Raw genomic sequence first — 26853 nt, forward strand, 5'->3', positions numbered from 1 at the left:
TAATTATCTAACCAAATGAGCTAATGTATTAAAAATAATAATTTAAAATAGAAAAAAATACTTAAAACAATATGAAATAAAAAATGCAAATGTGAGTATAAGAAGAGGAATCACTAGCATTTAACCATTGACTAAAAGAACTGATGTATTAAAAAAGTCAGAAAATGCACCCTATAAGACACATTTTCGTTTTCTCTCTTTAAAATCGACCTATTTCTATAAATATTTCAGAAAATAACCCATTTCTTTTTTTTTCATTTTAAACAAATTTAGCCAATTTTTTTTAATTCTACAAATAATATAAAATATATTAACACTTGACTTTTATTTACAAATATGAATTTAAATTTTAAAAACGATTTTATTTAATCAGCAGCGGAAAATGATTAGTGTAGGTGTACCTTGTTTTATAGAAGAATTGAAATGTGGGTCATTATGAGTACCGAAAACGAATTGCATGGGATGGGATCTGAAATTGAAAGAAGCAGCGTTGTAATTTTGCAGCCGAAATAATAATAGTGGAATTAGGCGGACAGACGATTTGATGATGTTGATGTGACCTTGCACCGACTACTTACTCATTTAGGCCCACATTTGCCATTCCTCCTATCATAGTCAGATCAACCTAACTTCAAACCTTCATATCAATGGGGTATGGACAAGCTTTGCCGCTTCCCACTTTTTGACACTCTCTACTCTCTATCTCCTACTTTAGAACTCTTTATTTTCAATTCAAATCCATCCAAGTGGTTTAATTAAGGATAGATAATTTATATAGTTAAATACATGTTTAAAAGTAATATGAAAAATTTGGAGGAGTTTTGATAAAATTTACACACATTATCTATTTAGTTAAATACACATTCAAATAAAACACTGAGATTGACGATTAGAGAGAATTCAAATAAAATTTAAATATGATATATATGATGAAACTGAAGACTTATGTCATACTTACATGCAATGAGACTCAAATATGAAATTTAAACTTTTGGAACCTCCCCCTTAAACAATAATGCCGCAACCTCATTCTTGTATTTATATGTACTTATACTACATTTAAAAAGCTTATTGAGTTGTTGTTACTCTTTAACCGAGTCTCAACTTAATTGAGAAGTTATCAAAAACCATTCCTTTTATAAAATAATAAATATTATTACGAGAAATATTTTTGTCATTTCAAATAATATAAAATCTAAGAAATGTATGAGATTCAAACCCAAAATACTATAATTTTCAATGTCTTTATTATTTCAACTAATGCTTTATTTGATCATCAAATCAAATTTTTATATATTCATTTTTTTTCATAATTTTTTCAAGTATACCATAATCTAATATATGATTAAATCACTTTGATTTTCAAGTCACTAAAAACAATTTAACCGGATAATAATTAGCAAAAAGTAAATAAAAATCTGAAAATTTAAACTCCTTTCAAAAGATATTATTCCAAGATAAAATCCTCTAGATTTACATTAAATTTTGTACCCTTTAATTGAATACATATTTTTACTTAAAATTTGTTATAACTCTATATTTATAATATAAAAATTCCACCCACCTGATTGATATCAAAAAATCTCACCGATTTGACCTTTTTATTCCGTTTATTAAAAATGCTCGTCAATTGACAAAACTTCAACATTATTTGGGTCCAAGGAAAATGATTTCATGTTTGTGTAGATTCATTTGGCTAATAAACTCCATTTGGTAGGCTCGGTTTGTCAGGATTTGTACAGGAAATCCATTTGGTGGGGATCAGTTTGATTGTGTTAAAGATTTGTAGTAGACGATTACGGGTTAATTATGACATGTAACATGTCAACTCAAAATTATCAAATGTTAAATTAATAACATCACAATCATCATCATTATTATTTTTCTTTAATTAATTTACTTTAATTAAAAGATTAATAATGAAAATCATATTATCTTTTAAGGGAAGATGGCAACTAAATAAAAAAAACAAAAGCAAAACTAAAAAGAAAAAAAAGGACTTGAAAGTGAACACAAATACTAACCCCAAAACGCAAAGGTTCTAGAATTTCTCTTACTCATTATTTTCAGGAAACACTAAGTTTTAAGTAATTCTTCCATTTTGGTGTCACTTTCCTAAGTTACGCAAAAGACAACATGATCGCCTACTTCTCTTTTACCTCTGCCAACGTATACATTGATAGAGCTGCGGCGTCACTCTGACTTCTGTGATGAACCATTTACACATTTCAAGCGAGCAATCAGTTCATCCTGAACAGCAGTAGTGTACAACGGATCATTAAATGCGTCCCGAATATAATACTATTTAGCTAAACATTTAAGGGAGACTAAAGATGGCATCCAAGAAAGCTTTACTAGAGAACATGCCTTCTTTCCCTTGGGAGAAAGTCCTCTTTCCTTAAGAAGGGCACGAAGCCTCTCTACGGTTAAACTATGGTAGTCCTTCTCAGCACGACTGCTTGATCCCTCTGCAAGTTTCTAAGTCATTAGCGGAATTCAAGATGATTACTCTCTGAATAATAAAACCATGAATAATGATTTGAGACAATTTTAACAAGAAAAATCATACATACTCATGCCGAATGACGTGGTTAGATGAAAATGGAATGGCTTCATTCACATTGCATACTGATTTACTAACAAAAACGTGGAAACTCACTAGAAATCAATCAGATAAAAAGATATTTTAAATCTACAAAGCTAACCAGCAATTGTAATCCCGCATTCGTGCTTTGCTACTTTTCCCAAGTGAAGAAACGTCTCAGTATCATAAGCAACACGAATAAGCAAAAGAATCCTGACTTCCAAATTGTGATCAACCAACATAGTGAGATGATAAAAGTTTTGAATCAAGTCAAGAGCATAAAGGACCGACAGATGGGCCAAGACAGACATAAAATACAGAATCTAGTCACTTCTAAAATATTGCATCAATATTAATTACGATTCCATGCAACAACTGCTATTCAAGGTTGAGACTGCATTGAAAAATAAAATCGTTGAATATGTAAAACAAAATACCAACTATGAACTCCGGCAGTGACATTATAGTTTCTTGACAATGTTGACCCATATATTGAACCATGCACATGAATACACACGAGTACCAGTACAAAACATTTATTAACTGACCAGGTTGAGAACTACCTTGTGTATTGGCTTTCTTTGCTGAAGCCCTACTATCCATGACTCTTTCAGCAGCCCTGCAGGAAAAAGAACGGCAGGCATCAAACAATCTACCCTAGTCATCGAGCATGATTGCATGCAATAAGATGCAAGTGCAATAATAGCACATCATGCAATCCATGTGATCCGCTACAAACAGCAGGCTGAACAAAGTTACAAAAAGATGGTTACATCTTGATGTTACACATGACTAAATGAGGGTTAACACTGAATCTAAGACAATTAACATACACACACAAGCTGGTTGAGTCTTAACTCGATTGACATCGCATTGTTGCTAGTGCAGGAGGACATGGATTTGAGTGCATTGAAGCACATTATCCTCCTATTTAAGGGTTGGGGAGAGGCTATGGGTAGTTCTAGGAATTGTATCAAAAAAAGCAAATATGATAAAATCCTATAATGAAATTAATGTTAAAAAAAAAAAAAAGACGTACACACAATAAATAGTAACAAGACATCTAAACATCATTCACCCAAGAAAGAAGAACTCATTACCTCTTTCTAGGACCCTCAGCTGCAGCTTTCACATCCTTTGAACTGGAATCACCATTCTTGTCATTAAGCATGAGCGATCTAATAAGTATGTTCTGTTGGTTTGTCTTTATGTGCTGGCTCTCTGGACATACAAGAGAAAGAAGATTATCTAGCTTATCAATAAGAACAAATCTCACAATTATTTCTTGTACTAGTGCAGCTCTTCTCGGGAATGAACAAGATAACCAACAGAAAAATGTGCATATTAATATTATAAACAAGACGATTATAGCATAGGTTTCAGACGTTTGCTCTACTTCCTTACATTTATCAAGTATAAAACATGAACTGGTAACAGATAAATAAAAATAGAAACAAAATAGCAATTTAACTACCACTCAACACTGATCATATGTCCATATAATTAATAGATACGCGAGTAAGTTGAAGTTCAGAATAAAGATTTAGGCCGTCAAAATCTTATCCTTAAAATACATTATATTATCTTGCACATGCTTCAAATTAGGAAAATTTTAGGCTCCCAAACTGTTGCAATGAGTTCTATAGCTTAAATTTTGCAGTGAATTTTTAAATCACTTTCCTGTTAATTATTTTCACAAAATAGGTGAGCTTCAAGAATACATGTTGATTATAACTTAATTCAGTAAAACAAGAGTAACCCATTAAAAAATGGCAGAAAAGATGGCAGCATAGGTAGCTGGCACAAAAGTTCAATTAATAGTATGCCTTACAAATTGTTTTTTCAATAACAATATCTGATTAAGCCTCTCTTACAGAAACTAGAATGCACGTTGGCAGAAGGCTGCCTAGAGCTTCCCCAAAAGCAGGTGTTGCACAAATAAATTTTTAAGACCTTTAGTGAATCAAAAGTCCCAATTTTAAGGGCAATTTTAATTAGAGATATATACACTTAAGACCCTGAACATTAAGATGGAAGTAAAGCATTAACAACAGTAAGTAATGATTCTCAAGTCGAACAAGAAGACATTGATGGGACGGTCATGCATAAGTTTAAAATAAATAAAATTTAATTTCAAAAGTATTGGAAGTCCCTAATAAGTTTAGTCTACAGCCACCTGGTGGAGAAGTGTTGTGCTCGCAAATATAAACTCGCATCCCCCCCTGCAGAATTTTGCAATATAAGCGACATTTTTGTACAAAATGACATGCTCTTCATGCATTGACAGGGCTAAAAAATTATCAGTTCAAAATAAATAAATAAATAAGCAGAAAAAAGAATTATGCCGAGAAATAAAACAATCAAATGAAAAAGACTATACTAGTTAAAAAGATCCAAAGATGCATTACACATCAAAGAAGCTTATCAGCAGCAATATAGGTGACTGCAATAATTTGGCTAAACAACCCAACCAGTTTCCCTCTAACTAAGTTGACTCGTTCTTTAACCAAATGAGAAACTCTTCTGAGCTTGTTTCCTGATAAGAAAGGTGCAGTATATGAATGTAATTGAATAACAGATTGTACTTTCTTTTTTTCAGGGCGACTCCTTGAAAGAAATAGCATGGAGTAATTAGAAAGTTACCAGAAAGGGAGCTCCTGAATAGGCTGGCTCATAAATCAGATGCTTGCTTAAATATGCAAACAAAAGCAGGTAGAAAGAAACAGGCCAAATGGGTACAAACTTCCAGCATCCTGGCCATGCGAAACAAATTGGTATAATGATATAGACAGACTACAGAAGGCTATTATTTGAGAAGTGACTTGACCCCATTGAAATACAGACACAAGGGGAAACTGCTCTAGTTTGAAGAGTAGCAAAGGCAAAACAAAGACCATAACATGTCCACAATCCTACAACCATCGAAGAGAAACCCCATGGTGAAACCGGCCATATCCTATGCCTTCGTTACTTAACACATGCCATGAACAATTTAAGTGAAGGAATAAAGGTTATGCTATATAAAATGCATATATGCAAATGGAAACATGCTTACAAGGGAATGCTAAGCAGGTAACATAACGTTATGTTTGGTCAGTAAATTCAAGAGTTTGGTAGCCTAAAAATACTGGAAATTATTCCAAGATGAAAATAAGGCCCCTAAAATATTTACTAAGGACAGTCCAAAATGGTTAATCCCAAATAGATCAGACTTTAATGACATCTCTATAAACAAACCCTGGTTCTGTATCAAAACCGTGTGTTTTACTAATAAAGCATCTTCGTTAACTCAAATAACAGTTTTCTCTCTACTTTCCAAGTCAATTTTCTCACTGTAAAACCCTAGTAAACCATTCATCAGACAAAAACATACACGCATTTTGTAGCGGATGTATTCTAAAAGAAACACATTAATTAGATATCCTAAAACCTCGAATTTGAACCCTAAAATGTTTTTTTTTTCTTTTTCATTGTTGCTAAAATTAAACGATCCAAAGTGAATCATAACTATTTCCTTCACTCCGGATTCAGTAAAACTACTTTACTTCAACAAGCAGTTCTACACTTCTTTGACTTGTCACAATTATGCGCGACGAAGCACAGAAAACAACATATAATGGCACGAACAAAGATTAAAATTAAACGGAATGAAATGAAATTAATTAAAGAAAAAAGAGAACAAAAAATGCCACCAGATTGGAGGAGATGACGGTGGAGGAGAGGTGGCCGCGAGACGGAAGGTTGAAGAGGAACTTGGAAGCGCCGGAAGACTTTTGATCATCATCAAATAGCTGAGAAGAGGAGCCCTCCATTGGCCTTTACAAAAACCCTCACCCCAGTTACTTTTTTTTTTCTTTTCGAGTGATAAAAGGAAAATTAAAAATAAAATAAGACGGGGAAGAAATAAGTAGAAGAAGAAGGAATATGAAAAGTCGGAAAAGCCCAGCCACTACTTTCTTTTCCCGCTATATATCGGGATTTTTCCCTCTAATAATGTGATTTGTGTACGAGGAGTTTTAGTTTAAAGGATAAGCTCTATTCATTATAATTAAATTATGAGTTAATTTAAAAAAATTATAGATAGTCAAAAATTTTATTTAATCTATTAGGTTATTAAAATTATTATTGTATGGCTTTATCTATTTACACCACCTTCTTTAATTGAAAATTCTCTATATATCCCCTCGTCTTCTATAGAAACAACTTTTAAAATCATGAATTTGCAAACTAAAATCTAAACAATTTTCTTTTTCGATCTTCAACATTGATTGTCATATCGACTTGGATCTAATGTACGTTTTTCTACTAGTCGACGAGTATTAATCTATTATATCGATCGTCGAATTGTCATTTAGAGCTCACTAGCTGGGCATTTTAAAAAAAAAAAACTTAACAGCCTAATAGTTTAAATAAAAAAATTTAAATTGTTCAGCGACTTAAATAAAAATTTTTGAATTGTTCAACGATAATTTTGTAACTTTTAAAAATTAAATTACCAAGAACGTAATCATATTAATAATTTAGTGACATTAAATATATTTTACTCTGGTCTAAATTTTGTTCTAGATTTAAGTCTTGTTGCATGTGGGTTTCATATTTATATATTTTAATTATCAATTTGTAAGTTTGTAGTTTGTAATAATTTAATTTTAATTATACGAATTTGTAATGCGTGTAACTGATTATGATACGTAATTGCATTTTTTTTTTAAAAAGTCATAAGTTCTTTGAATTCAGCTAAATTTTTTTAATTTAATTTGATCTTCTCGAGTTAAAATCAATTAGTTTAAGTTATTGTGTAAGTCGAACTTTATTTGTTTGGATTATTTAAGTAAGCTAAACTTTCGCACACTTTATGTTTAATTTATGTGACTCGTTTTTTTAACACAATGTTTAAAACTATTTATAGTCCCTTCCAATCTATAAATAGGAGAATAATGCGTTTCAGTGCACTCGAATCCACGTTCTCTTACATTGACAACAATATCCATGACAATCGAACTAAAACTCAATCAACATGTTCCTCGTATTTTTAGTATAATATATATGCTTTTAATTAGTATTAAAAATCTCAATTTAGAGTCAAATTCGAACTTCGTCATGAAAAACTTTAATCTTTTAGAAAATTTCAATCCAGCCTTAAATTTTGGAAATTTTCATTAAGATTCTCAAACTTTTTGGAGACTCTTATTAAGCCCATTAAAGATTTTAAAATTTTTAATTGGGACTTCAAAATTTTAAGATTTCTCATAAAACTCCTTAGAAGTTCTAAAATTTTTAATAAAACCTAAAAAAAGTTTGAAAATTATAATTAAACTCTTAAACTTAGTGTCTGTCTAGATCCCCCTTATTTAAAGTTGTTCACAACAATTGGGATTATTTTTGTTTGGTTATTTTGTACCGTTTTGATTTACGTTCAAATTATTAATTTTAAAGTCCAATAAATATAATTTGAATCATAAGAAGTACTTTAGTAAGAAAGGAGGATGGAGTTTTAACTCTACCTTATATTATTTGTTACCCATTAAATCTTGATGAGTAATTTTAACTCGTACCTCATCAACAGGAGCATTTGAGTATTTATATTAACAATTCATAATCTGATCCCACTATTTTGTCTTGATTCCATTGTTTTTAGAACTAACATTTTGTGCGGGCTCCAGACTTACTAGACACATGTTTTGTCCTGGGCTGCTTGCAGTGTATGCGGTCCTCTTTATTCTTAGGACTGAAGCCCGCTTGACATGTGTTTTACTTTGGGTTGCTTGCAAAACACATAGTCTCCCTTCTATGAGCACCTAGGGTATATGCGGACTGGGGCCGCGATCCTCACTCGATTCTTGCGAATTAGATTCTCGAGCTCGCCTTGCGAGCTAGATTAGCAAACTCCCCTATTGTCCGCTCATGGTACTCCTTTGCTATCCTCTGGTGGTTCGCCTCATACTTAATCATTTGGTGGGACCTATTCAATTCACGGGTAGCTGACCCGAATCTTATCTAGGACTCGAATTGATGACCACTGATGTATAACAAATCCCATATGTTCATCAACTATTTCTTCTACCATCCCTACAATCTTCAAAACCTCAGTGCATGTCTATCACATAAAAAACAATAAATTAATATATATCTTATAACAAATTCTATAAAGTTTAGAAATTAACTCTTATTTAACCCCTGTACTTTTCATGTACTTGAAGAAAAAAAGTATGTCAAATTGGTACTTCAATTTTCTGTAGTCCACGCTTTAACCAAAAGAAACTAACCTCTAATAATTTTCATTTGAGATTTCATGGACCGGACTGAATCTGGCCCATAAACGACTAAATTAAAGTATCAAGGAGTATAAGCTAGTCTACTTATAATAAAGTAGCGTCACATAGTGTTATATAATGCTATGTTAGGAATGGATAGACATGATACAAAACTAGGAATAATTGAGCAAAGATCCAATAAAATCTACTAATCTGTTGATATATTAAAATTTCATTCCATATTTAAGGTTGTAAATGAACAGCATTCAATAAATATAAATATTTATATAAACTTATGCCTTAACAAGTACATCCAGAATAAAAATATCATAAAAAAATTGTACTAAATTTTTTTTTTCTTTTACTTAAAAAATAAATAAATTATTATACATTTGATTAAAGGTTAAGTTTAAAATTTTATTATTTTATACTTTTACAAAAGAATATGATTAATAGAATAATTTGAAAATGACACTTAAGATACCATATATATATATCATATTAATATATAAAAATTAATTTACAATTATTAATTAATTTATTTATTTTAAAATAAAAATAAAAATGCAATCATTGAGACTAACTTCATAATAATTTTAGATAAGAGTCAGAGTCGCCATCAAAAATATGTCAGCAAATTCAGGTATCCTTATCAGCAAAACCAGGTGTCGTCAAAACCCGAGTGCGCAAATTACTCCTGGGCTCACACTAGAGTGGCCGCCATTAAAAACCGGATGGATAAAACCGCCTATTCCGGTTTCTTCCTTACAATAAAACCAACAATACAAAAGTAAAGTTTGTCTTGACCAGACAACATTTTCAGTTTATCACCTCTCAATTACACCACATCACTCACCGTCCACGTGCCCCGACAGCTTTGTCAAAAACCCTAGTTAACGGTCTGATCAAATCATTGTTCCATCCATTACACAGTACATAAAAGTAAACCCTGTTTGTTTTGTCTTCAGTTATTTATGTCCAATTGTTGAATGATTCAAGTTATCGGCTTTCTGAACTTTTAGTTACATATAGAAACAAGGGTCGCAAAGAGAGAAAGACAGTGAAGTTTCTTTTTGTGTTTTTTCAGTATCGTTGAAGATGGCGAGTTTGCAATTGAGGCGAGAGAGTAGCATGGATCAGCAAGAGAGTCCGAGGAGTCCAGAGGCAAAGCTTGGGATGAAAGTGGAGGATCTATGGGGTGTTCAAGAACCAAAGCTTAGTCCTAATGAAAAGCTCAACGCTTGCTTTGAGAGCATTCCTGTCTCTGCTTTCCCTCTTGCTCCTCAAGGTCTGTTTTGATTGTCTCGATGCCTTTGATCATGCTATAATCGTTTTGGGTTATGTTTGTCTGCTTCGGTTGGCTGCCAGATTTTGTTAATTTCCCCCCTATTTTGCGGTGTGGGGTTGATGAGTATATGTTATGGTATTAACTTTGTAATGTTTAAGGTTGATCTTAGTTTTGGTTAAGACGAAGTGAGATTCTGTTTGCAGGGATTGAGATAAAATCGGATGCTAGTTTAGCAGAGGCTGTTCAAATACTGGCTCAAAACAAGATTCTTAGCGCACCAGTTGTTGATGTTAATGCCCCTGAGGATGCAACCTGGATTGACAGATACATTGGCATTGTAGAGTTCGCTGGAATTGCTATATGGATTTTGCAACAGGTCGAAAAATCAAACCCAATATATATGATCTGTTTGTTTTTTTCTGCCCAAGAGGATAATTGCTAATGGACATCTTTTGTTGTTAGGTTGTAGTAGTTTATGTTAATGTAACTTGGGTGTGAGTGTAGATTAAGGGTATGCGTTTGACATGAGTAAAAATTTCCACCATTTTTCAGTCAGAACCACCTTCACCTAGAAGCCCTTCATCTCCCAGTGGAACTTATTTCGCGGTATCTATTAATGGAATGACCTCTGCTGTGGGACTCGGAACTTTAGGCCCCGAAGATGCTTCGATTACTTCGGGAGACTTTTTTGAGGCTCTAACGTCCTCCAAGTTTTACAAGAACACTAAGGTGGTATTTCTAAATCTCTATTAGAGAACAGCTTCCTACATCTTGAATTCTCTCTTTCTTAGACGTACCGGTGTTGTTAACTGGTGATAGCATACAGGTTCGCGATATCTCGGGGACGTTCCGTTGGGCACCATTCCTTGCTTTGCAAAAATCGAACTCATTTTTGACTATGTTGTTACTACTTTCTAAATATAAAATGAAGAGTGTTCCAGTAGTTGATCTCGGTGATGGAAAGATCAATAACATCATCACGCAGTCAGCTGTCATTCACATGTTAGCTGAATGCACCGGGTTTCACTGGTTTGAAAGCTGGGGAACTAAGAAACTTTCGGAGATCGGTCTTCCCACAATGTCACCTAAGGAAATTATCAAAGTGAGTAGCTGTTATCTGTTTAAGTTTTTCGTTTTCATCGATTCGAGGCTTTTCATTTCCATTGCCATGACTCTTGCGATGCTTTATCGAATGTCTTAATGAAATTGCACACCTTATACATTGCAAATTAAGGCTCATAATTATGTTGCTCAAACTTGAGTGTGAGTGCCGAATCTGGGCTTTGTCCAGTAGCAATTGCCTTGCATTTCTAGCAATCTTCCTCATAGCTTGCCTTCAACTAAACCTACTCTTTAGCAAGCGATATGTTAGTGAATCCCTCTTTGTATATCAGGTACACGAGGATCAACCGGTTCTTCAAGCATTTAAGTTAATGAGGAAAAATAGAATCGGAGGCGTACCGGTAGTTGAAAGTGGAGGAAAAAAAGCTATCGGTAACATAAGCCTTAGAGATGTACAGTTCCTTCTAACTGCACCAGAGATCTACCGCGATTACAGGTTTATGATGATTGATTTGAAGGCTTCAATTTCATATCAGTTATATATTTTGTGTTCTGAATTAAGTCCTCTTGATTGCATAGATCTATCACGGCGAAGAACTTCTTGATAGCAGTTAAAAACTACTTGGAGAAACACGACAAGAGATCGCCGATGTTAAGCGGCACGGTTACTTGCAAGAGAGATAAAACCGTCAAGGAATTGATCCAGACGCTCGACTCAGAAAAGATCCATCGTATGTACGTAGTGGACGATGACGGGAATTTGGAAGGAGTAATAACACTTAGAGACATCATATCGAGGTTAGTGCACGAACCTCACGGGTACTTTGGTGATTTCTTCGACGGTGTGTTGCCTTTACCGGAGAACTGTCGGGTTTAAAAGTAATCAAAAACACTAGATGCCTTCCATTTTTCTTTGTGGTTCTGCTTTTCGGATTTCTGATGTCGAGACTAATCGGAGATGCAGATTGTAACACAGGCGAGAAAGCCTGTTGTACTTAATCAGGCTTGACATGTTCCCATTTCTGTAAATTTTTGGTGTATTAATGAAACTCAAAAGCTTGAACTTTCTCTGTTGCAATCTTAATACGTGCCCATCTAGTTTTCTTCTTGAAATGAAATTGTAAAGCAAAAACAAGTAGAAAAAAAGAAGATTATATTTGGTAAAATTGCAGGTATAGGTCTTAAGTCCACCTGAATTTAATTTAAGTATAAGCGTTGAATATGAGTTTGAATTAACCGAAAACATTTCAGTAAACCGAGATTAGATCCTGTTTTCTAACAAAGAAGACATCTCAAAAACAGACAATAAAAAAACATATCATTAGATGGATCCGCCATTAACAACTGTCTCAGAAGAGCAAAAGCTTGTAGAATTCGATTGATGGACAGGTATTCTAAAAACCCAGAGTTTCCCTTTAGCAGAGACAAAGTTTTGTTCGCAGAAGAATTCCCAAGAAAACCATTTTTCAATCGTCCGATGAACATCGTGAACTACAACGTCAGTCGTCGTCTTCTTCCCAATCCCATCAGTTCTTGCCAACATGCCGGCAGTGTAGATAGTTGGCATCCTCCCTGGTGCTTCCGGCGTGTCCCCGATCGGCCCGTCCACAACCACAACATCCCATTTAAGCTTATAAACGTCTTCTGGTAAGTTTCTCAATGCCAATTTGCAACTCGATTGATTCAACAGATTTGTGGTGGGAGAACAAGCAGGATTTTTCCTTGCATGTTTGAGCAAATTGTATGCTTTTTTAGCTGGTATCTGATACTTGACGTTATAAATTCGAGTTCCATTAAAATCAGCTTTGATTTCATTTATCTTCAAAGGATCATCCTCGAGAAAAACAGTGATTCCTCCTGCGTTTATTGATGAAAGATTGTAATACTGTGATTGAAGACCGAAAACAAGGAGATTACAAGGCGCTTTACGTGTAACAAGTTTCGAAAGAACCATCAATTCCTTTGAGGTGAGAAGGGTTGCATTGGCAGTGGTGGCAGGAGGGGTGGGTTCATGTCGGCCACCAGACTCGGAATCCACCACTGGAGTTGCATTTGATAGAAAATTACTGCATTCCGATGAACACTCCGGAGATGAAGAATGTGAAGCAATCATTGCTATTTTAAGAAGTCTGAGAATTGAAAGACATGAAAGGACGAGAACAAGCATAGGCAGTAGTTTTTTCCCATGGAATTTCATCCTTCTAGCTGTTCCGCCATGTTTGGGGCTTGAACCTGAGCCTCCGCCATTACATAACAGAACCGAAGGGCCAATCTGAAAGGCACCATCATGAGAGACTTGTGGAGGCATTTTCTTCTTTTTTTTCTCAGCACCTTACAGGCGATACTATCACATTTCCTTGCCAGGATAATTATGGGGTTTTAGAAAAATTCACAATCAAACACTTTTACGTGGGCTACATTGATTTATTGTTATGGAACCAATCATGTTGAGTGAAGAAGAAGAAATGTTCTTTTGCTTTTGTTTCAAGCAGTGTCACCTAATTGCTGCGGTTCAAACGTTGATGTTTTAGCAACTAAAAAGCAATACTCAATCTGTATAAAACAAAGAAAAAAACCTAAGGGTTTGGTGCTCTTTTTAATCATTTTTGAAGAAACAGGCAAAGCTTAGGGAATTTGTTTGATTGGATCATGATTGTAGTTTTAACTGTTTACAGTTTGTTGCTTCATCACTTTCAACCTAAGAAAAATATTACCACTATGAAGATACAGAGAAAAATATTACACATTCAAAAAGCAATGAATATGGGCTATTCCATGGAATCAAAACTTGGAACATACCAGCCTAACTGGTCAACGATATTCTTCAACCTCTCAAGCTGTCCCTTTGAATCACCAATTGCTGTTGTGAAAGGGTAAATATAGGTCACTTTCATGGCCATTGACCTGTAAGTAACAACATCCCCTTTCACTAAAAACTCCATTACATCAGGACCAAACCCTCCATCTACCTCAGCTTGTATATATTTCCCTGAATTTGTTTCAGTTTCATATCATATCAGTCTAAACCCTAAACGAAGATATGAACAGCAACCCCCCAAATGCCAATTTATGTCTACTTACCATTTGGGGTATCTTCAACAACCTCAATCTTGGCATTCTTCTGAGTTTTTAAAATCGCTTCTTGCAGTTCCTGCAAATGAAGCAATGCTCTCAAAAGCCAAACCAAACATGAAATTACTTTCACATTACAAAAACATAATTGTTTTCTCAAAACCTGAACTGCATTCTCTTTAGAAGTCTCAGGAACAACCCATGGAAAGGCAAAAGATGATGACTTTGCATTGGTTGAAACACAACCTGGATTTGTTGAAGGGCAAGGCCTAATTTTCCTGTCATCACTCATCACCATCAAGAAAACAATTAAAACATTAACCAACCACACACACACACACACGTACGTACGTACGTACGTACGTACATTAGCTTAATTCAAACCAAATAAACAAAAAAGGGAGGGTTTTTTAAAACAGACCCATCTTCAAGTCCAAGTTGCAAGAACTTGGACTGAGTAAAAGGGGTGGTGGTGAGAGGAGCTTGAGGGGAAGATTGAGAGGTGAGAGATGGAATGGCTAATGAAGGAAGTGGGGAGTTTAAGGTTAAAGTGAGAGCTAGAGAGAGGAATTTAGAGAAAAGAATGGGTTTGGGTTTTGGGTTAGGGTTGTTGGGGATTTGAATTTGAGGTTGAGAGATCGATGATTGTTTGGAAGGGGAAGGGAATGGAGGAACAAGATGAAGCTGAGCAATTAGAGTATTTGTCATGGCTTAAGCCCCCACCTCCTTTTTTTTTTCTGTTATCCTTTGTTCTCTCCCTCGCTCACATATTCAAGCTTCTGTCTCTGGCTCTCCTTCTCTCATTACACCTTATAAAGACGCACCGTTTTGACTTCTTTCAATGTTTCATTAAAAAGGAAATAAAAAGAAAAATATATATGATGAGTTTAAAATTTTTACTGGAATCAATAGTTTTAAATCAGTTGTTATCGATAATTATTGATAGAGTTGAAAAATATTAAATTATATAAAAATTACTAACGAATTAATTGAAGTGACACATCTATCAATATAATTAGATGTACGATGAATTAATATAATATAAATAATATTTGATGCACTGTTAATGTATAAGTCTCTTCTATTATTTTTATGTTTTATTCAATAATGTGTACACTTATATTACATCAAATATTTTGCTAATAAAAAAACACTTATAAATTTTTTAAACTCTTCTATAGAATTTAATATTTTAATAAATTAATTAAAATTTTAAATTCTACATAATTTTAAGAGCTTCATTTTAGTACATTGAGAATAGGATAATTTCATTTTAAAAACAGAGATTATCACATATATGCCTTAATGAATTCAAGTTATCACACGGGGCATAATTAAAAGGGTTAATAGGGCCTTGGTCCCCCTAAAATGAAAAATTATTTATTTTGAATCTCTTAAAAATTATAAAATAATAAAAATAAAATTATATTTTAACCCTCTCTAAAAATAATAAAATTTTAATTTATTCCTTTAAAAATAATAAATATATAAGTTATTAAAATTACAATTTAATTTTACATCGTCTAAAAATCTTTTTTATCTTCACTCTTATTATCACACTAACCACACTTAAAAATTGTCAATAATTCAACAAACAATATATGAGGTAAGTTTAGGGTGTACACCTCTAATACAGTTTAATTGTAAAAAAAAAAACGTAAAGTTTCAATAATCAAAAGGAAAAGAAATAAACATTTTATGTAAGAATTAGATAAAATTTCTTCTAAAATAATAAATTTATTAAGCTTTTTTTATAAAAGTAACCCTAAAAAATAAATTAATTATCAAAATAACCTACCTTTTAATTATGTACAAAAAGTAACCTATTTTCTACAGTAAAAAGTGGTGGAGCCATATGATATGGCGCCACCACTTTACCACGTCAGTCAGGGGTATTAAAAAATTTATTTTTTAGTGAAGTCAAGTTGAATCGCAGTATAAAATATTAGGAAAATACTAAAAAAATTTGAAAAAATGAGGGACTTAAAAAAAAATTATTTTTGGGTGGAGCCATTCTAAATGGCGCCACCACTTTTCTGATTTGTCAGCTTTTTATATTTTTTTTACTTTTTTTACTTTTTTACCTTTTTTCTTATATTTTGTCTCTTTCTTAGATTTTTTTCTTTTTTAAGTTTTATATTATTTTCCTAATTTATTTTGTTTATTTAATTTATATTATTAATTTTAAAAAATTTGTAATATATATTTAAAATGTTTTATAATATTTTTTTAAAATTTTAATTATTATTTTTAAAAATATTTTTTAACTTTATATATATATTTGTGAAATTATTTTTTTATAAATACTAAAAATGCAATTTTCAAATTAGTTTTGAAATTATTAGTTTTATAATATTTGAAATGTATGTTTAATATTTTATTAATTTTACATACAATTTTAAATATTATTTTTAAATTCTTTTTTTAATATTAGGTATATATATTTAAATTTTAAAGTTTAAATTAAAAAATATATATATATTTATTATAACTAGTCACATCATGTCAGTGATGTGACTATTAATAAATTTAAATTTAAATATAAATTTTAAAAAATAGATATTAAATATTATTTTATAAATATTAAATATATATATTTTGACTTTTTTATTGTTTTGTTTTTCTTTTATGTTTAATTGTTATTATTAACTTTAAAAAATTTGAAATATTTTATTAATATATATATTTGTAAATTTTAGATATGTATTTTGAGATTATTTTTTTAAATTTTAAATACAATTTTTAAATACATTTAAAAAATTATAATTTTTTAATAATATAAGAAATCATAATATTTTAAATATTTTTTTAACATTTTGTCTTTTTCCTTTTTTTTAATTTTTTTGAAATTTTATGTTTTTTTCTTATTTTATTTTGTTTATTTATTTTATTATTAATTTTAAAAAATTTTGTAATGTATATTTAAAATGTTTTATAATATATTTTTTACAATTTTAAATATTATTTTTAAATTCTTTTTTTAACATTAGATATATGTATTTAAATTTTAAAGTTTAAATTAATATATATATATTTATGATAACTTGTCACATCATGTCAGTGATGTGACTATTAATAAATTTAAATATAAATATAAATTTTAAAAAATATATATTAAATATATTTTTTTTATTTTGACTCTTTTTATTGTTTTGTTTTTTTTTTAAATTGTTATATATATGGGTGGGGCTTGGTCCCCCTTGTATAGATGAAGAAGTTGAGTGAGGGAAAAAAAAAGTACGTTTGTTAAAATTTTATTTTTTTATTTTTATATTTTATAGTTAATGTAATATAATAAATAATTGTATTGTATTTTTTTTTATATTATACAGATTTGAAGATGTCTTCTGGAGCAAATACGGATCACACTTCATCGATGATCGACGAAACAGTAAAATTTATTATAAATTAAAAAAAAATTCGGTTTAGTTTCCTAATTTTTTTTTGCTAATCGCTACTCTGTTGAACATGTTTTGACTGCTTTAAAATACTTATCTCTAATTAGTTGTTATTTAACTTCTGTTGAACATTTTAGATTATTAATTTGATTATACTTTGTAATACTTTATTTTTGTTATAATTGATTTAGATATACATTATTTGTAATTGTATTCGTATACTTTTAAAAAAAAAGTTAGTAGCACTCACCTCCAAACATCTAATTTAATCACACAAATTATAATAGAATAGATATATTATAAAAATAAATTAGGATATTTTCATTTTTTTAAATAACTACCCCTTAAAATCGACTTACTTAAAACTTTGCTCAATTTTTACTAATTTCATACTTAATTTATTAGACGGTGTGTAGGGATTAATACGCAAAACTATTACTTGACGAGCTCGATTTATGAAAAAAAATTCTTTTAATTTTAATATATATATTATTAAAACAATAATAATAAAAGTGAATATATTTGATTATTTACTAGTTAATTTATAAATAACTAGAAAACATAAGTATTTGTTTAAAAAATACTTTATGTTTTTAAATTTTATCATATAAAAAAATATTAGTATTCCTTGAAAAACAATTTTTCGCTATTACTCACTTTAAAATTTGAATAAGATATCATAAAATTTTAAAATTAGAAATATATACGTATTGTAGCCATTGGTGTCAAATTGAACTTGCTTGAACTTGCTTGAACCAATCATTTTCTCTTGGGTTGCTGTAATACCCCTACCCGTATTCATTGCCGGAATAGGGTACGAGGTATTACCGGAGTTTACGAATTAATTTTTTTTATATTCAATATAGCCCCTTTATAAATATCTAACCTTCCCTGCAATATTAAATCGAGACTAATCCACATCAACCAAATCAATTCAACATATTTTCAAGATAAATTCATGCATATTTATAAGATAACGTCATCACATATCTAAAACCAAGTTTGTTAACCATACTAATGGCTAACTTTACATTCATTTCACGTTAACATTTACTTTGTTAGCTTATACATGCCATTGATTTCCAAAATAAAGTTTCTTTATATACCGAAATCCTGAGGTTGACAGTGTGATGTGTCTCCGACCAAATCCGACCTCCGAGCTCTTAACACTACAAAACAGGGAAAAAGGAAACGGGGTAAGCACTTCGTGCTTAGTAAGCTCATGTAACAAGAATTATACTTACCTAATATTTTCAATACAATATAATAAACGTCCATATATCCATTCAATGCATTATTACCCTAATATGCACAAACTCAACATTCAAGTTAGTACAATAATTTCCATGTACCAATAATATATACCATGATTGATGAGCTCATCAATATCATAATTTCCATTTCCTTGTTATTTTTTTATACTTATCCCGTTGAATTTATCGGAATTTCGATGGATTTTCAGAGGTACATTTTTAGTGTACAATTCCGGGTCCGTCAATTCATATTCATGTGCGCACATTTTCATTTCAGAGAGCACACTCCTGCGAACCTCAACCTTGCAGCGGGATTACCAGTCCAGGCTAAATCCCCTGCAATATAAACTCATAGAGTATTGTCGGGATTACTAGTCCAGGCTAAATCCCCTGCAACGACAATTACTCTAATGAGCTTGGATCTGAATTACCAGTCCAGGCTAAATTCAGACCCTAATTCGGATTACCCGTCCGGGCTAAATCCATTTTACACATATTCTTCGGGAGGGCTATATCAGGATAGGATCACCTGTCCGGGCTAGATCCTTTTTACCGTCAATTCCTTTTCAGAGATCCATCGAATTTTCCTTTCATTCAACCGGGATATCTTCCCATTTTATCAAATATATCAATGTTTCATTAATTTTCATACAATGAACACTCAAATCATATTCACATCAATAACATACAATCTCAAGCATTTAAGAATATAATTCAAGTTACACGAACTTACCTTGATACTTGTTTGTAAACAATAAAAATCTACTAATCCCGAACTTTTTCCTTTCCTCGATCTAGCTTCGTATTTGAATCTTCCGGATCTAAATAAATAAATTTAATTATCAATTTAATACATTTCATGTTCATATGCAACATTCTCTATAATTCAACTATTATTTATAGTTCATTCAAAGCTGTCTACTTGAGTTATAGTCACTAAATTATTTATAACTTGAGCTACGGAACTCCAAATTAAGATCCGTTAATTTTATCTGAAACTATACTCATATATATTTTTACCATAAAATTTTAAGAATTTTTGGTTTATCCAATAAGTACAGTTTATTCTTTAAAGTTACCCCTGTTCTGCTATCGACAGTTCTGACCCTTCTTCACTAAAAACTAATTATCTCTTCATACAGAATTCAAATAATGTTCTCGTTTCTTTCTCTTAAAAATATACTCATTAAAGATTCTAGACATATAAATTTAAGCCCATAATTGTTTTTCTTCAATTTTTTATGATTTTTAAAAGTCAGAACAGGGGAACCCGAATTCATTCTGAACTTGTCTCACAAAATTCATTATATCTCAAAATTTAAAAATTCATTACTTATACCATTTCTTTTATGAGAAACTAGGCTCAATAAGCTTTAATTCCATATTTTTTTCATCTTCTAATTCGATTTCTACAGTTTATGGTGACTTTTCAAAGTTAGTCTACTGCTTCTGTCCAAACTGTTTTTGTGCAAGCTGTTTATTACCATTTTTCCCCTAAGCTTTTAATAAATGATAATTTCGTCCCTACTCAATTAGCCTTTATTCTATCACCTTAAACTAGTTTACAACCTTTAGGAATCATAATTTCAGCAATAGACTTTAATTCCAAGCATTTTCACAATTAGGTCCTAAAAATCAATTTCTATTGAAATTACCTAATAAAATCATCTCATAAACAAATTAAAGCTTTAATTTCATTCTATTTCATCATAAACTTACAGCACTCAACCATGGTGACTTTCAATTTCATCCATGAAATAAAAACTAATGAATTTAATAGTAGGACCTAGTTGTAAAAGTCTTAGAAACACAAAAATTACAAGAAAAAGGCAAGGATTAGCTCACTTGGTGCAAAAATTATGAAATACCAGCTTAGATAACCCTCCTATGGCGTTTTTAGCTGCTGGAATTGAAGAGAAATGAAGAGAAATCTAGATATTTCCTATTTAGTCCTAGTTTTATTTAGTTAATTTTGCAATATTCCAATTTTACCCTTAATTTATCAATTTTTTTGCTGATTTCAGACCCTTGCCGTCCAGCCCAAATAAATTTTGGGTCTAATTTCCTTTTAAATCCTTTCTCATTAGACTTTTAAGCTATTTAATCATTCTAGAAACTTTTACACTTATTACAATTTAGTCCTTTTCATTTAATTGACTACCCAAACATTAAAATTTCCTAACGAAATTTTAATACCACATTAATAACATTTCATAAATATTTATAAAATTATTTTTGACTCGGTTTTACGAGATAGAGATCTCAATACCTTGTTTTTACCCAATTTCTTCAATAATTTCTTTTTCTATCTAATAACTAAATCGGTAAAATTTTTCTATCTATATTTTCATACGATTTTCCTATCATATCAATTTTCATGCAAAAATATTGAAATAAATTTCTCTTTAAATCGGATTTGTGGTTACGAAACCACTGTTCTGATAATTTTGAATTTAGGCCATTATAACTCTCCCCCCTTTAAGGATTTTCGTCCTTACCAGTAAAGAGATTTGGGTATTGTTTCCTCATTGCCTCCTCCGGTTCCCATGTCACTTCCTCAATCCCATGCTTTTGCCACAATGCTTTCACCAAATTTATCTTTTTATTTCTAAGCTCTTTTGTCTCTCGTGCCAATATCTTGACCAGTTCTTCATTGTAAGTCATATCCGGTTGAATCTCCACTTCTGTCGGAGAAATAACATGTGAAGGATCTGATCGATATCGTCATAACATAGATACATGAAAAACATTATGGATTCTATCAAGTTCCGGTGATAATGCCAATCGATAAGCGACCGGTCCAATTCTTTCTATGATTTCATATGGCCCGATAAATCTTGGACTCAGTTTACCCTTTCGACCAAATCGGAGGACTTTCTTCCAAGGAGACACTTTCAGGAATACCTTGTCACCGACTTGAAATTCAATCTCTTTTCGTTTAAGGTCGGCATATGATTTTTGACGATCGGAAGCTGCTTTTAGACTATCTCGAATAACCTTTACTTTTTCTTCTGTTTCCCGGATCAAATCAATTCCATGTATCTTCCTTTCACTAAGCTCTGTCCAATATAATGGTGTTCTACATTTTCTACCATACAAAGCTTCATAATGAGCCATTTTAATACTGGACTGATAACTGTTATTGTAAGCAAATTCAATCAAAGGTAGATACCTCTCCCAATTACCTTCAAACTCTAGTATACAACATCGGAGCATATCTTCCAATACTTGAATTACACGCTCAGATTGACCATCTATCTGAGGATGAAATACAGTGCTGAAATACAACTGAGTACCCAAGGCTTCTTGCAATTTGTCCCAGAGACGAGACGTAAATCGGGGATCTCTATCTGATATAATGGAGACAGGCACTCCATGTAGCCTGACAATCTCAGATATGTACAGTTCAGCTAGTTTATCTAAAGAATAATCCATACGTAGCGGAATAAAGTGAGCTGACTTTGTCAATCGGTCTACAATCACCCAAATAGCATCTTTTTTCCTCGGAGACAAAGGTAACCCCGATACAAAATCCATAGTGATTTTTCCCATTTCCATTCCGGTATAGTAATTGGCTGAAGTAACCCCGAAGGTACCTGATGTTCAGCTTTAACTTGCTGACATATTAAACACCTTGATACAAACTCAGAGATATCACGTTTCATTCCTGACCACCAGTACATCTTTTTCAGATCATTTTACATTTTATTACTCCCCGGATGTACAGACATAGTACTGCTGTGAGCCTCGCGTAGAATCTTTTGTATGAGCTGTGAATTCTGAGGTACACATACCCTACCTCTGAATAATAAACAACCATCAGAACCAATTTGAAATTCAAAATCATTACCTGACTCACACTGTGCCCGTTTAACTTGCAACTTCTCATCATTCTTCTGAGCTTCACATATTTGCTGTAAAAATGTCGGTTTAGCTCTTAATTCTGCTAGGATTGAACCATCATCAGTCAATGATAACCGGGTATTCATAGCTCGTAAAGCAAGCAGAGATTTCCGGCTCAAAGCATCAGCTACAACATTAGCCTTACCCGGATGGTAATCAATAATCAAATCATAGTCCTTTATTAGTTCAAGCCACCTGCGCTGTCTCAAATTCAAATCTTTCTGTGTCATCAAATATTTCAAGCTTTTATGATCAGTATAAATATGACATTTCTCACCGTACAAGTAATACCGCCATATCTTCAGCGCAAATACAATAGCAGCTAATTTAAGATCATGTATTGGGTAATTTCTTTTATGTGGTTTAAGTTGTCTTGAAGCATAGGCTATTACTTTACCTTATTGCATCAAAACACAACCTAAACCATTTAATGAGGCATCACTGTAAATAACAAATTCCTTACCCGGTTCAGGCTGCACTAATACAGGTGCTTTTGTTAATAGGTCTTTCAATCGGTTGAAACTTTGTTGACATTCATCAGTCCACTCGAACTTTACATCTTTCTGCAATAATCGAGTCATTGGAGAAGCTATCATAAAGAATCCCTGTACAAATCTCCGATAATAACCAGATAAACCCAAGAAACTTCTAACTTCAGATACATTCTTCGGTGGACTCCAATTGACAATAGCTGAGATTTTACTTGGATCTACCCTGATGCCTTCGGCAGATACAATATGTTCTAGAAAACCCACTTCTCGAAGCCAAAATTCACATTTACTGAATTTAGCATATAACTGCTTCTCTCGCAGAATTTGCAACACAATTCTCACATGTTCTGCATGTTCTTCTTCATTCCGAGAATAAGCCAAAATATCATCAATGAATACTACTACAAATCTGTCTAAGTACGGCCTGAATATCCGGTTCATCAAATCCATGAATACTGCAGGTGCATTAGTTAGCCCAAACGGCATAACTAAAAACTCATAATGCCCGTACCTGGTTCTAAAGGCTGTTTTTGGCACATCTGACTCCTTTACCCGTAACTGATAATAACCCGATCGAAGATCAATCTTTGAAAACACAGTAGCACCTTTCAGCTGATCAAATAAATCATTAATTCGGGGTAACGTGTACTTATTCTTTATGGTTACTTTATTAAGCTGCCGGTAGTCGATACACAATCTCAAAGACCCATCTTTCTTTTTCACAAACAGAACCGGAGCACCCCAAGGTGAATGACTCGGTCGGACAAAACCCCTGTCAACAAGTTATTGCAACTGTGTCTTTAACTCCTTTAATTCTGTAGGAGCCATACGATATGGAGCTATGGAGATCGGAGTAGTTCCCGGAATCAAATCTATAGAAAATTCCACTTCTCTTTCTGGTGGCAATCCTGGTAATTCCTCTGGAAACACATCGGAAAATTCACATACCACTGGAACTGCCTGTATCTTTGACTCAGATACCTTGGTGTCGAGTACATAAGCCAAGTAAGCATCATACCTTTTTTTGACATACCTTTGTGCTGCCATTACTAAAATCACATCAGATAACCCCTCTGTCTGATCAGATTTAACCCGAAGCAACTCACCATTCTAACATTTTAGCACAATATATTTTTGTCTACAATTTACTACCGCATAATGCTGGGTTAACCAATCCATGCCCAATATCACGTCAAATTCATCAAATGGCAGTAACATCAAATCAGCCGGGAAACAATAACCTCTTACCATTAGTGGACAATTTTTACAAATTTTATCCACCAACACAGACTGGCCTAGGGGGTTCGAGACTTTAACCACAAATTCAGTAGGTTCAACAGGTAAATTTTTAACAATTGCAAGTTTAACACATATATATATAAATGCGTAGAACCAGGATCAATTAATGCAGTAATATCAGTACCAAGTAAAGAAAATGTACCAATAATAATATCAGGTGCTGAGGCATCTTCTCTGGCACGAATGGCATATGTCCTAGCAGGTGCTCGTGCTTCAGACCTGCCTGCAATATCTTTCGTAGCTCCTCGGCTACCACTGACATTACTAGATGGTCGAGGTGGTCTACCTCTCGAAACTGGATTACTCGGCTTCGATATCTGTTCAGCTTCTTTTTCACCTCTTTCTGGACAATCTATAAGGAAATGGTCAAAAGAACCACATCGGTAACAAGCCCCGTTCTTTAATCGACATTCACAAAAATGAGCTTTATTACAGTACTGACAACTCGGCTTAGGAGTGCCAACACTACCAACACTGGTCATTGATGCAGTAGAAGGTCTTAGATTAGTGCGTTGAGAACCTCGCTCTCTGCCCGAATACCCAATGGCTGAAGCAGAACGATCCTAATACTTCTTCAATTTCTTTGAAGCAGAAAACTGGGATTTTCCCATCGGTCTTTTACTAAAAATTTGAGCTTCCCTCTCAGCCTGTTTCTTTTCTTTGCTCAATTTTTCTGCTTTATAAGCTCTCTCTACCAATGTAGCAAACTCTCGAATTTCAAGAATTCCGATCAGTAGTTTAATGTCTTCATTTAACCCTTCTTCGAATCGTTTGCACATTTCAGCTTCTGACTGTACCCATTCTCGAGCATATTTACTCAATCGAACAAATTCTCTTTCATATTCAGATACTAATCTGTTACCCTGTTTCAACTCAAGAAATTCTTTTCTTTTCTGATCGAGAAACCTCTGGCTGATACATTTTTTTCTGAACTCGGTCTGAAAGAATTCCCATGTAATTTCTTCTTTCGGAACAACTGAAGCTTTAGTATTCCACCAATGGTAAGCTGTGTCTTTTAGTAGTGAGACGGCACATTTCAGACATTCTTCTAGTGTACAAAATATTCTTCCAGAACCCGAGTAGTGTTTTCTAACCAGAATTCAGCCCGCTCAGAATCATCATCAACTGCTGCTCGAAATTATTCGACCCCATATTTTCGAATTTTATCTACTGGAGCTTTTCCTTTCTGGCAGATTCAGTACCTGCACCCTGTGGGATCTCGGGAACCGGTGAAGGAACATGAGGGGGAGCTTGAACTTGCTGCACTATAGGGTTAGTTCTTAAATATTGATTAAACCATTCATTCATCATTTGAAAGAAGGCTGTTTTTGCCTCCTCCCCTCGACCCTCTGTCTCGGGCCTTCTACTGCTAGTTTATTCTCTTTGTACTGAAGCCGGAGCATGACTCCCAACTTTCTCAGATTGAGCTCGGTCGGATGACATTACTATAAGAAAAACACATTTTAAATGGTCAGGAGATATCACACTATCAATAATAATTTAAATTGCATGTATAGCTAATCCCGTATTTACTACATCGGTCTTAGAACCTGCTAAACCGTAGCTCTGATACCAATAAATGTAATACCCCTACCCGTATTCATTGCCAGAATAGGGTACGAGGCATTACCGGAGTTTACGAATTAATTTTTTTTTATATTCAATATAGCCCCTTTATAAATATCTAACCTTCCCTGCAATATTAAATCGAGACCAATCCACATCAACCAAATCAATTCAACATATTTTCAAGATAAATTCATGCATATTTATAAGATAACGTCATCACATATCTAAAACCAGGTTTGTTAACCATACTAATGGCTAACTTTACATTCATTTCACGTTAACATTTACTTTGTTAGCTTATACATGCCATTGATTTCCAAAATAAAGTTTCTTTATATACCGAAATCCTGAGGTTGATAGTGTGATGTGTCTCCGACCAAATCTGACCTCCGAACTCTTAACACTATAAAACAGGGAAAAAGGAAACGGGGTAAGCACTTCGTGCTTAGTAAGCTCATGTAACAAGAATTATACTTACCTAATATTTTCAATACAATACAACAAACATCCATATATCCATTCAATGCATTATTACCCTAATATGCACAAACTCAACATTCAAGTTAATACAATAATTTCCATGTACCAATAATATATACCATGATTGATGAGCTCATCAGTATCATAATTTCCATTTCCTTGTTATTTTTTTATACTTATCCCGTTGAATTTATCAGAAT

The 26853-nt window shown here is 32.7% G+C and overlaps 4 protein-coding genes across 9 annotated transcripts; 1 reads left to right on the forward strand and 3 right to left on the reverse strand.

Moving 5' to 3' along the window:
- Positions 1–2020: 2020 nt before the first annotated feature.
- On the reverse strand, positions 2021–6548 carry LOC107924841 (uncharacterized). 2 transcript variants are annotated; one of them, XM_016855446.2, is made up of 7 exons: positions 6277–6533; positions 4761–4806; positions 3685–3805; positions 3148–3203; positions 2706–2801; positions 2368–2468; positions 2021–2250 (listed from the first exon to the last, which is right to left on the reverse strand). In XM_016855446.2, the coding sequence occupies exons 1-7, from the start codon at positions 6394–6396 to the stop codon at positions 2194–2196; spliced, it is 597 nt and encodes a 198-aa protein (XP_016710935.1). In that variant the 5' UTR covers positions 6397–6533; the 3' UTR covers positions 2021–2193. The 2 variants fall into 2 exon arrangements, with proteins under 2 accessions (XP_016710935.1, XP_016710936.1); XM_016855447.2 differs by lacking the exon at positions 2706–2801 and having other exon boundaries at positions 6277–6548.
- A 2979-nt stretch (positions 6549–9527) lies between these two features.
- On the forward strand, positions 9528–12254 carry LOC107924272 (SNF1-related protein kinase regulatory subunit gamma-1). 3 transcript variants are annotated; one of them, XM_041080619.1, is made up of 7 exons: positions 9528–9780; positions 9926–10126; positions 10330–10502; positions 10679–10855; positions 10953–11228; positions 11521–11684; positions 11768–12254. In XM_041080619.1, exons 2-7 carry the CDS (start codon positions 9937–9939, stop codon positions 12063–12065), a joined length of 1278 nt encoding a protein of 425 aa, XP_040936553.1. In that variant the 5' UTR covers positions 9528–9780; positions 9926–9936; the 3' UTR covers positions 12066–12254. The 3 variants fall into 3 exon arrangements, with proteins under 3 accessions (XP_040936553.1, XP_040936554.1, XP_016710121.1); XM_041080620.1 differs by having other exon boundaries at positions 9528–9737; XM_016854632.2 differs by having other exon boundaries at positions 9528–10126.
- A 235-nt stretch (positions 12255–12489) lies between these two features.
- On the reverse strand, positions 12490–15105 carry LOC107924275 (thylakoid lumenal 17.9 kDa protein, chloroplastic). Of its 3 annotated transcripts, none has more exons than XM_041080621.1 (5): positions 14682–15105; positions 14424–14538; positions 14270–14339; positions 13988–14177; positions 12490–13544 (listed from the first exon to the last, which is right to left on the reverse strand). In XM_041080621.1, exons 1-5 carry the CDS (start codon positions 14966–14968, stop codon positions 13382–13384), a joined length of 825 nt encoding a protein of 274 aa, XP_040936555.1. In that variant the 5' UTR covers positions 14969–15105; the 3' UTR covers positions 12490–13381. The 3 variants fall into 3 exon arrangements, with proteins under 3 accessions (XP_040936555.1, XP_040936556.1, XP_016710124.1); XM_041080622.1 differs by having other exon boundaries at positions 12490–13460; positions 14682–15080; XM_016854635.2 differs by having other exon boundaries at positions 12490–13693; positions 14682–15080.
- Positions 12510–13301, reverse strand: LOC107924273 (glucuronoxylan 4-O-methyltransferase 1-like). Its single transcript, XM_016854633.2, has one exon. It carries the CDS (start codon positions 13299–13301, stop codon positions 12510–12512), a length of 792 nt encoding a protein of 263 aa, XP_016710122.2.
- Positions 15106–26853: the final 11748 nt, after the last annotated feature.

Source organism: Gossypium hirsutum, chromosome A11, assembly GCF_007990345.1.
Source record: "Gossypium hirsutum isolate 1008001.06 chromosome A11, Gossypium_hirsutum_v2.1, whole genome shotgun sequence".
NCBI lineage: Eukaryota > Viridiplantae > Streptophyta > Magnoliopsida > Malvales > Malvaceae > Gossypium > Gossypium hirsutum.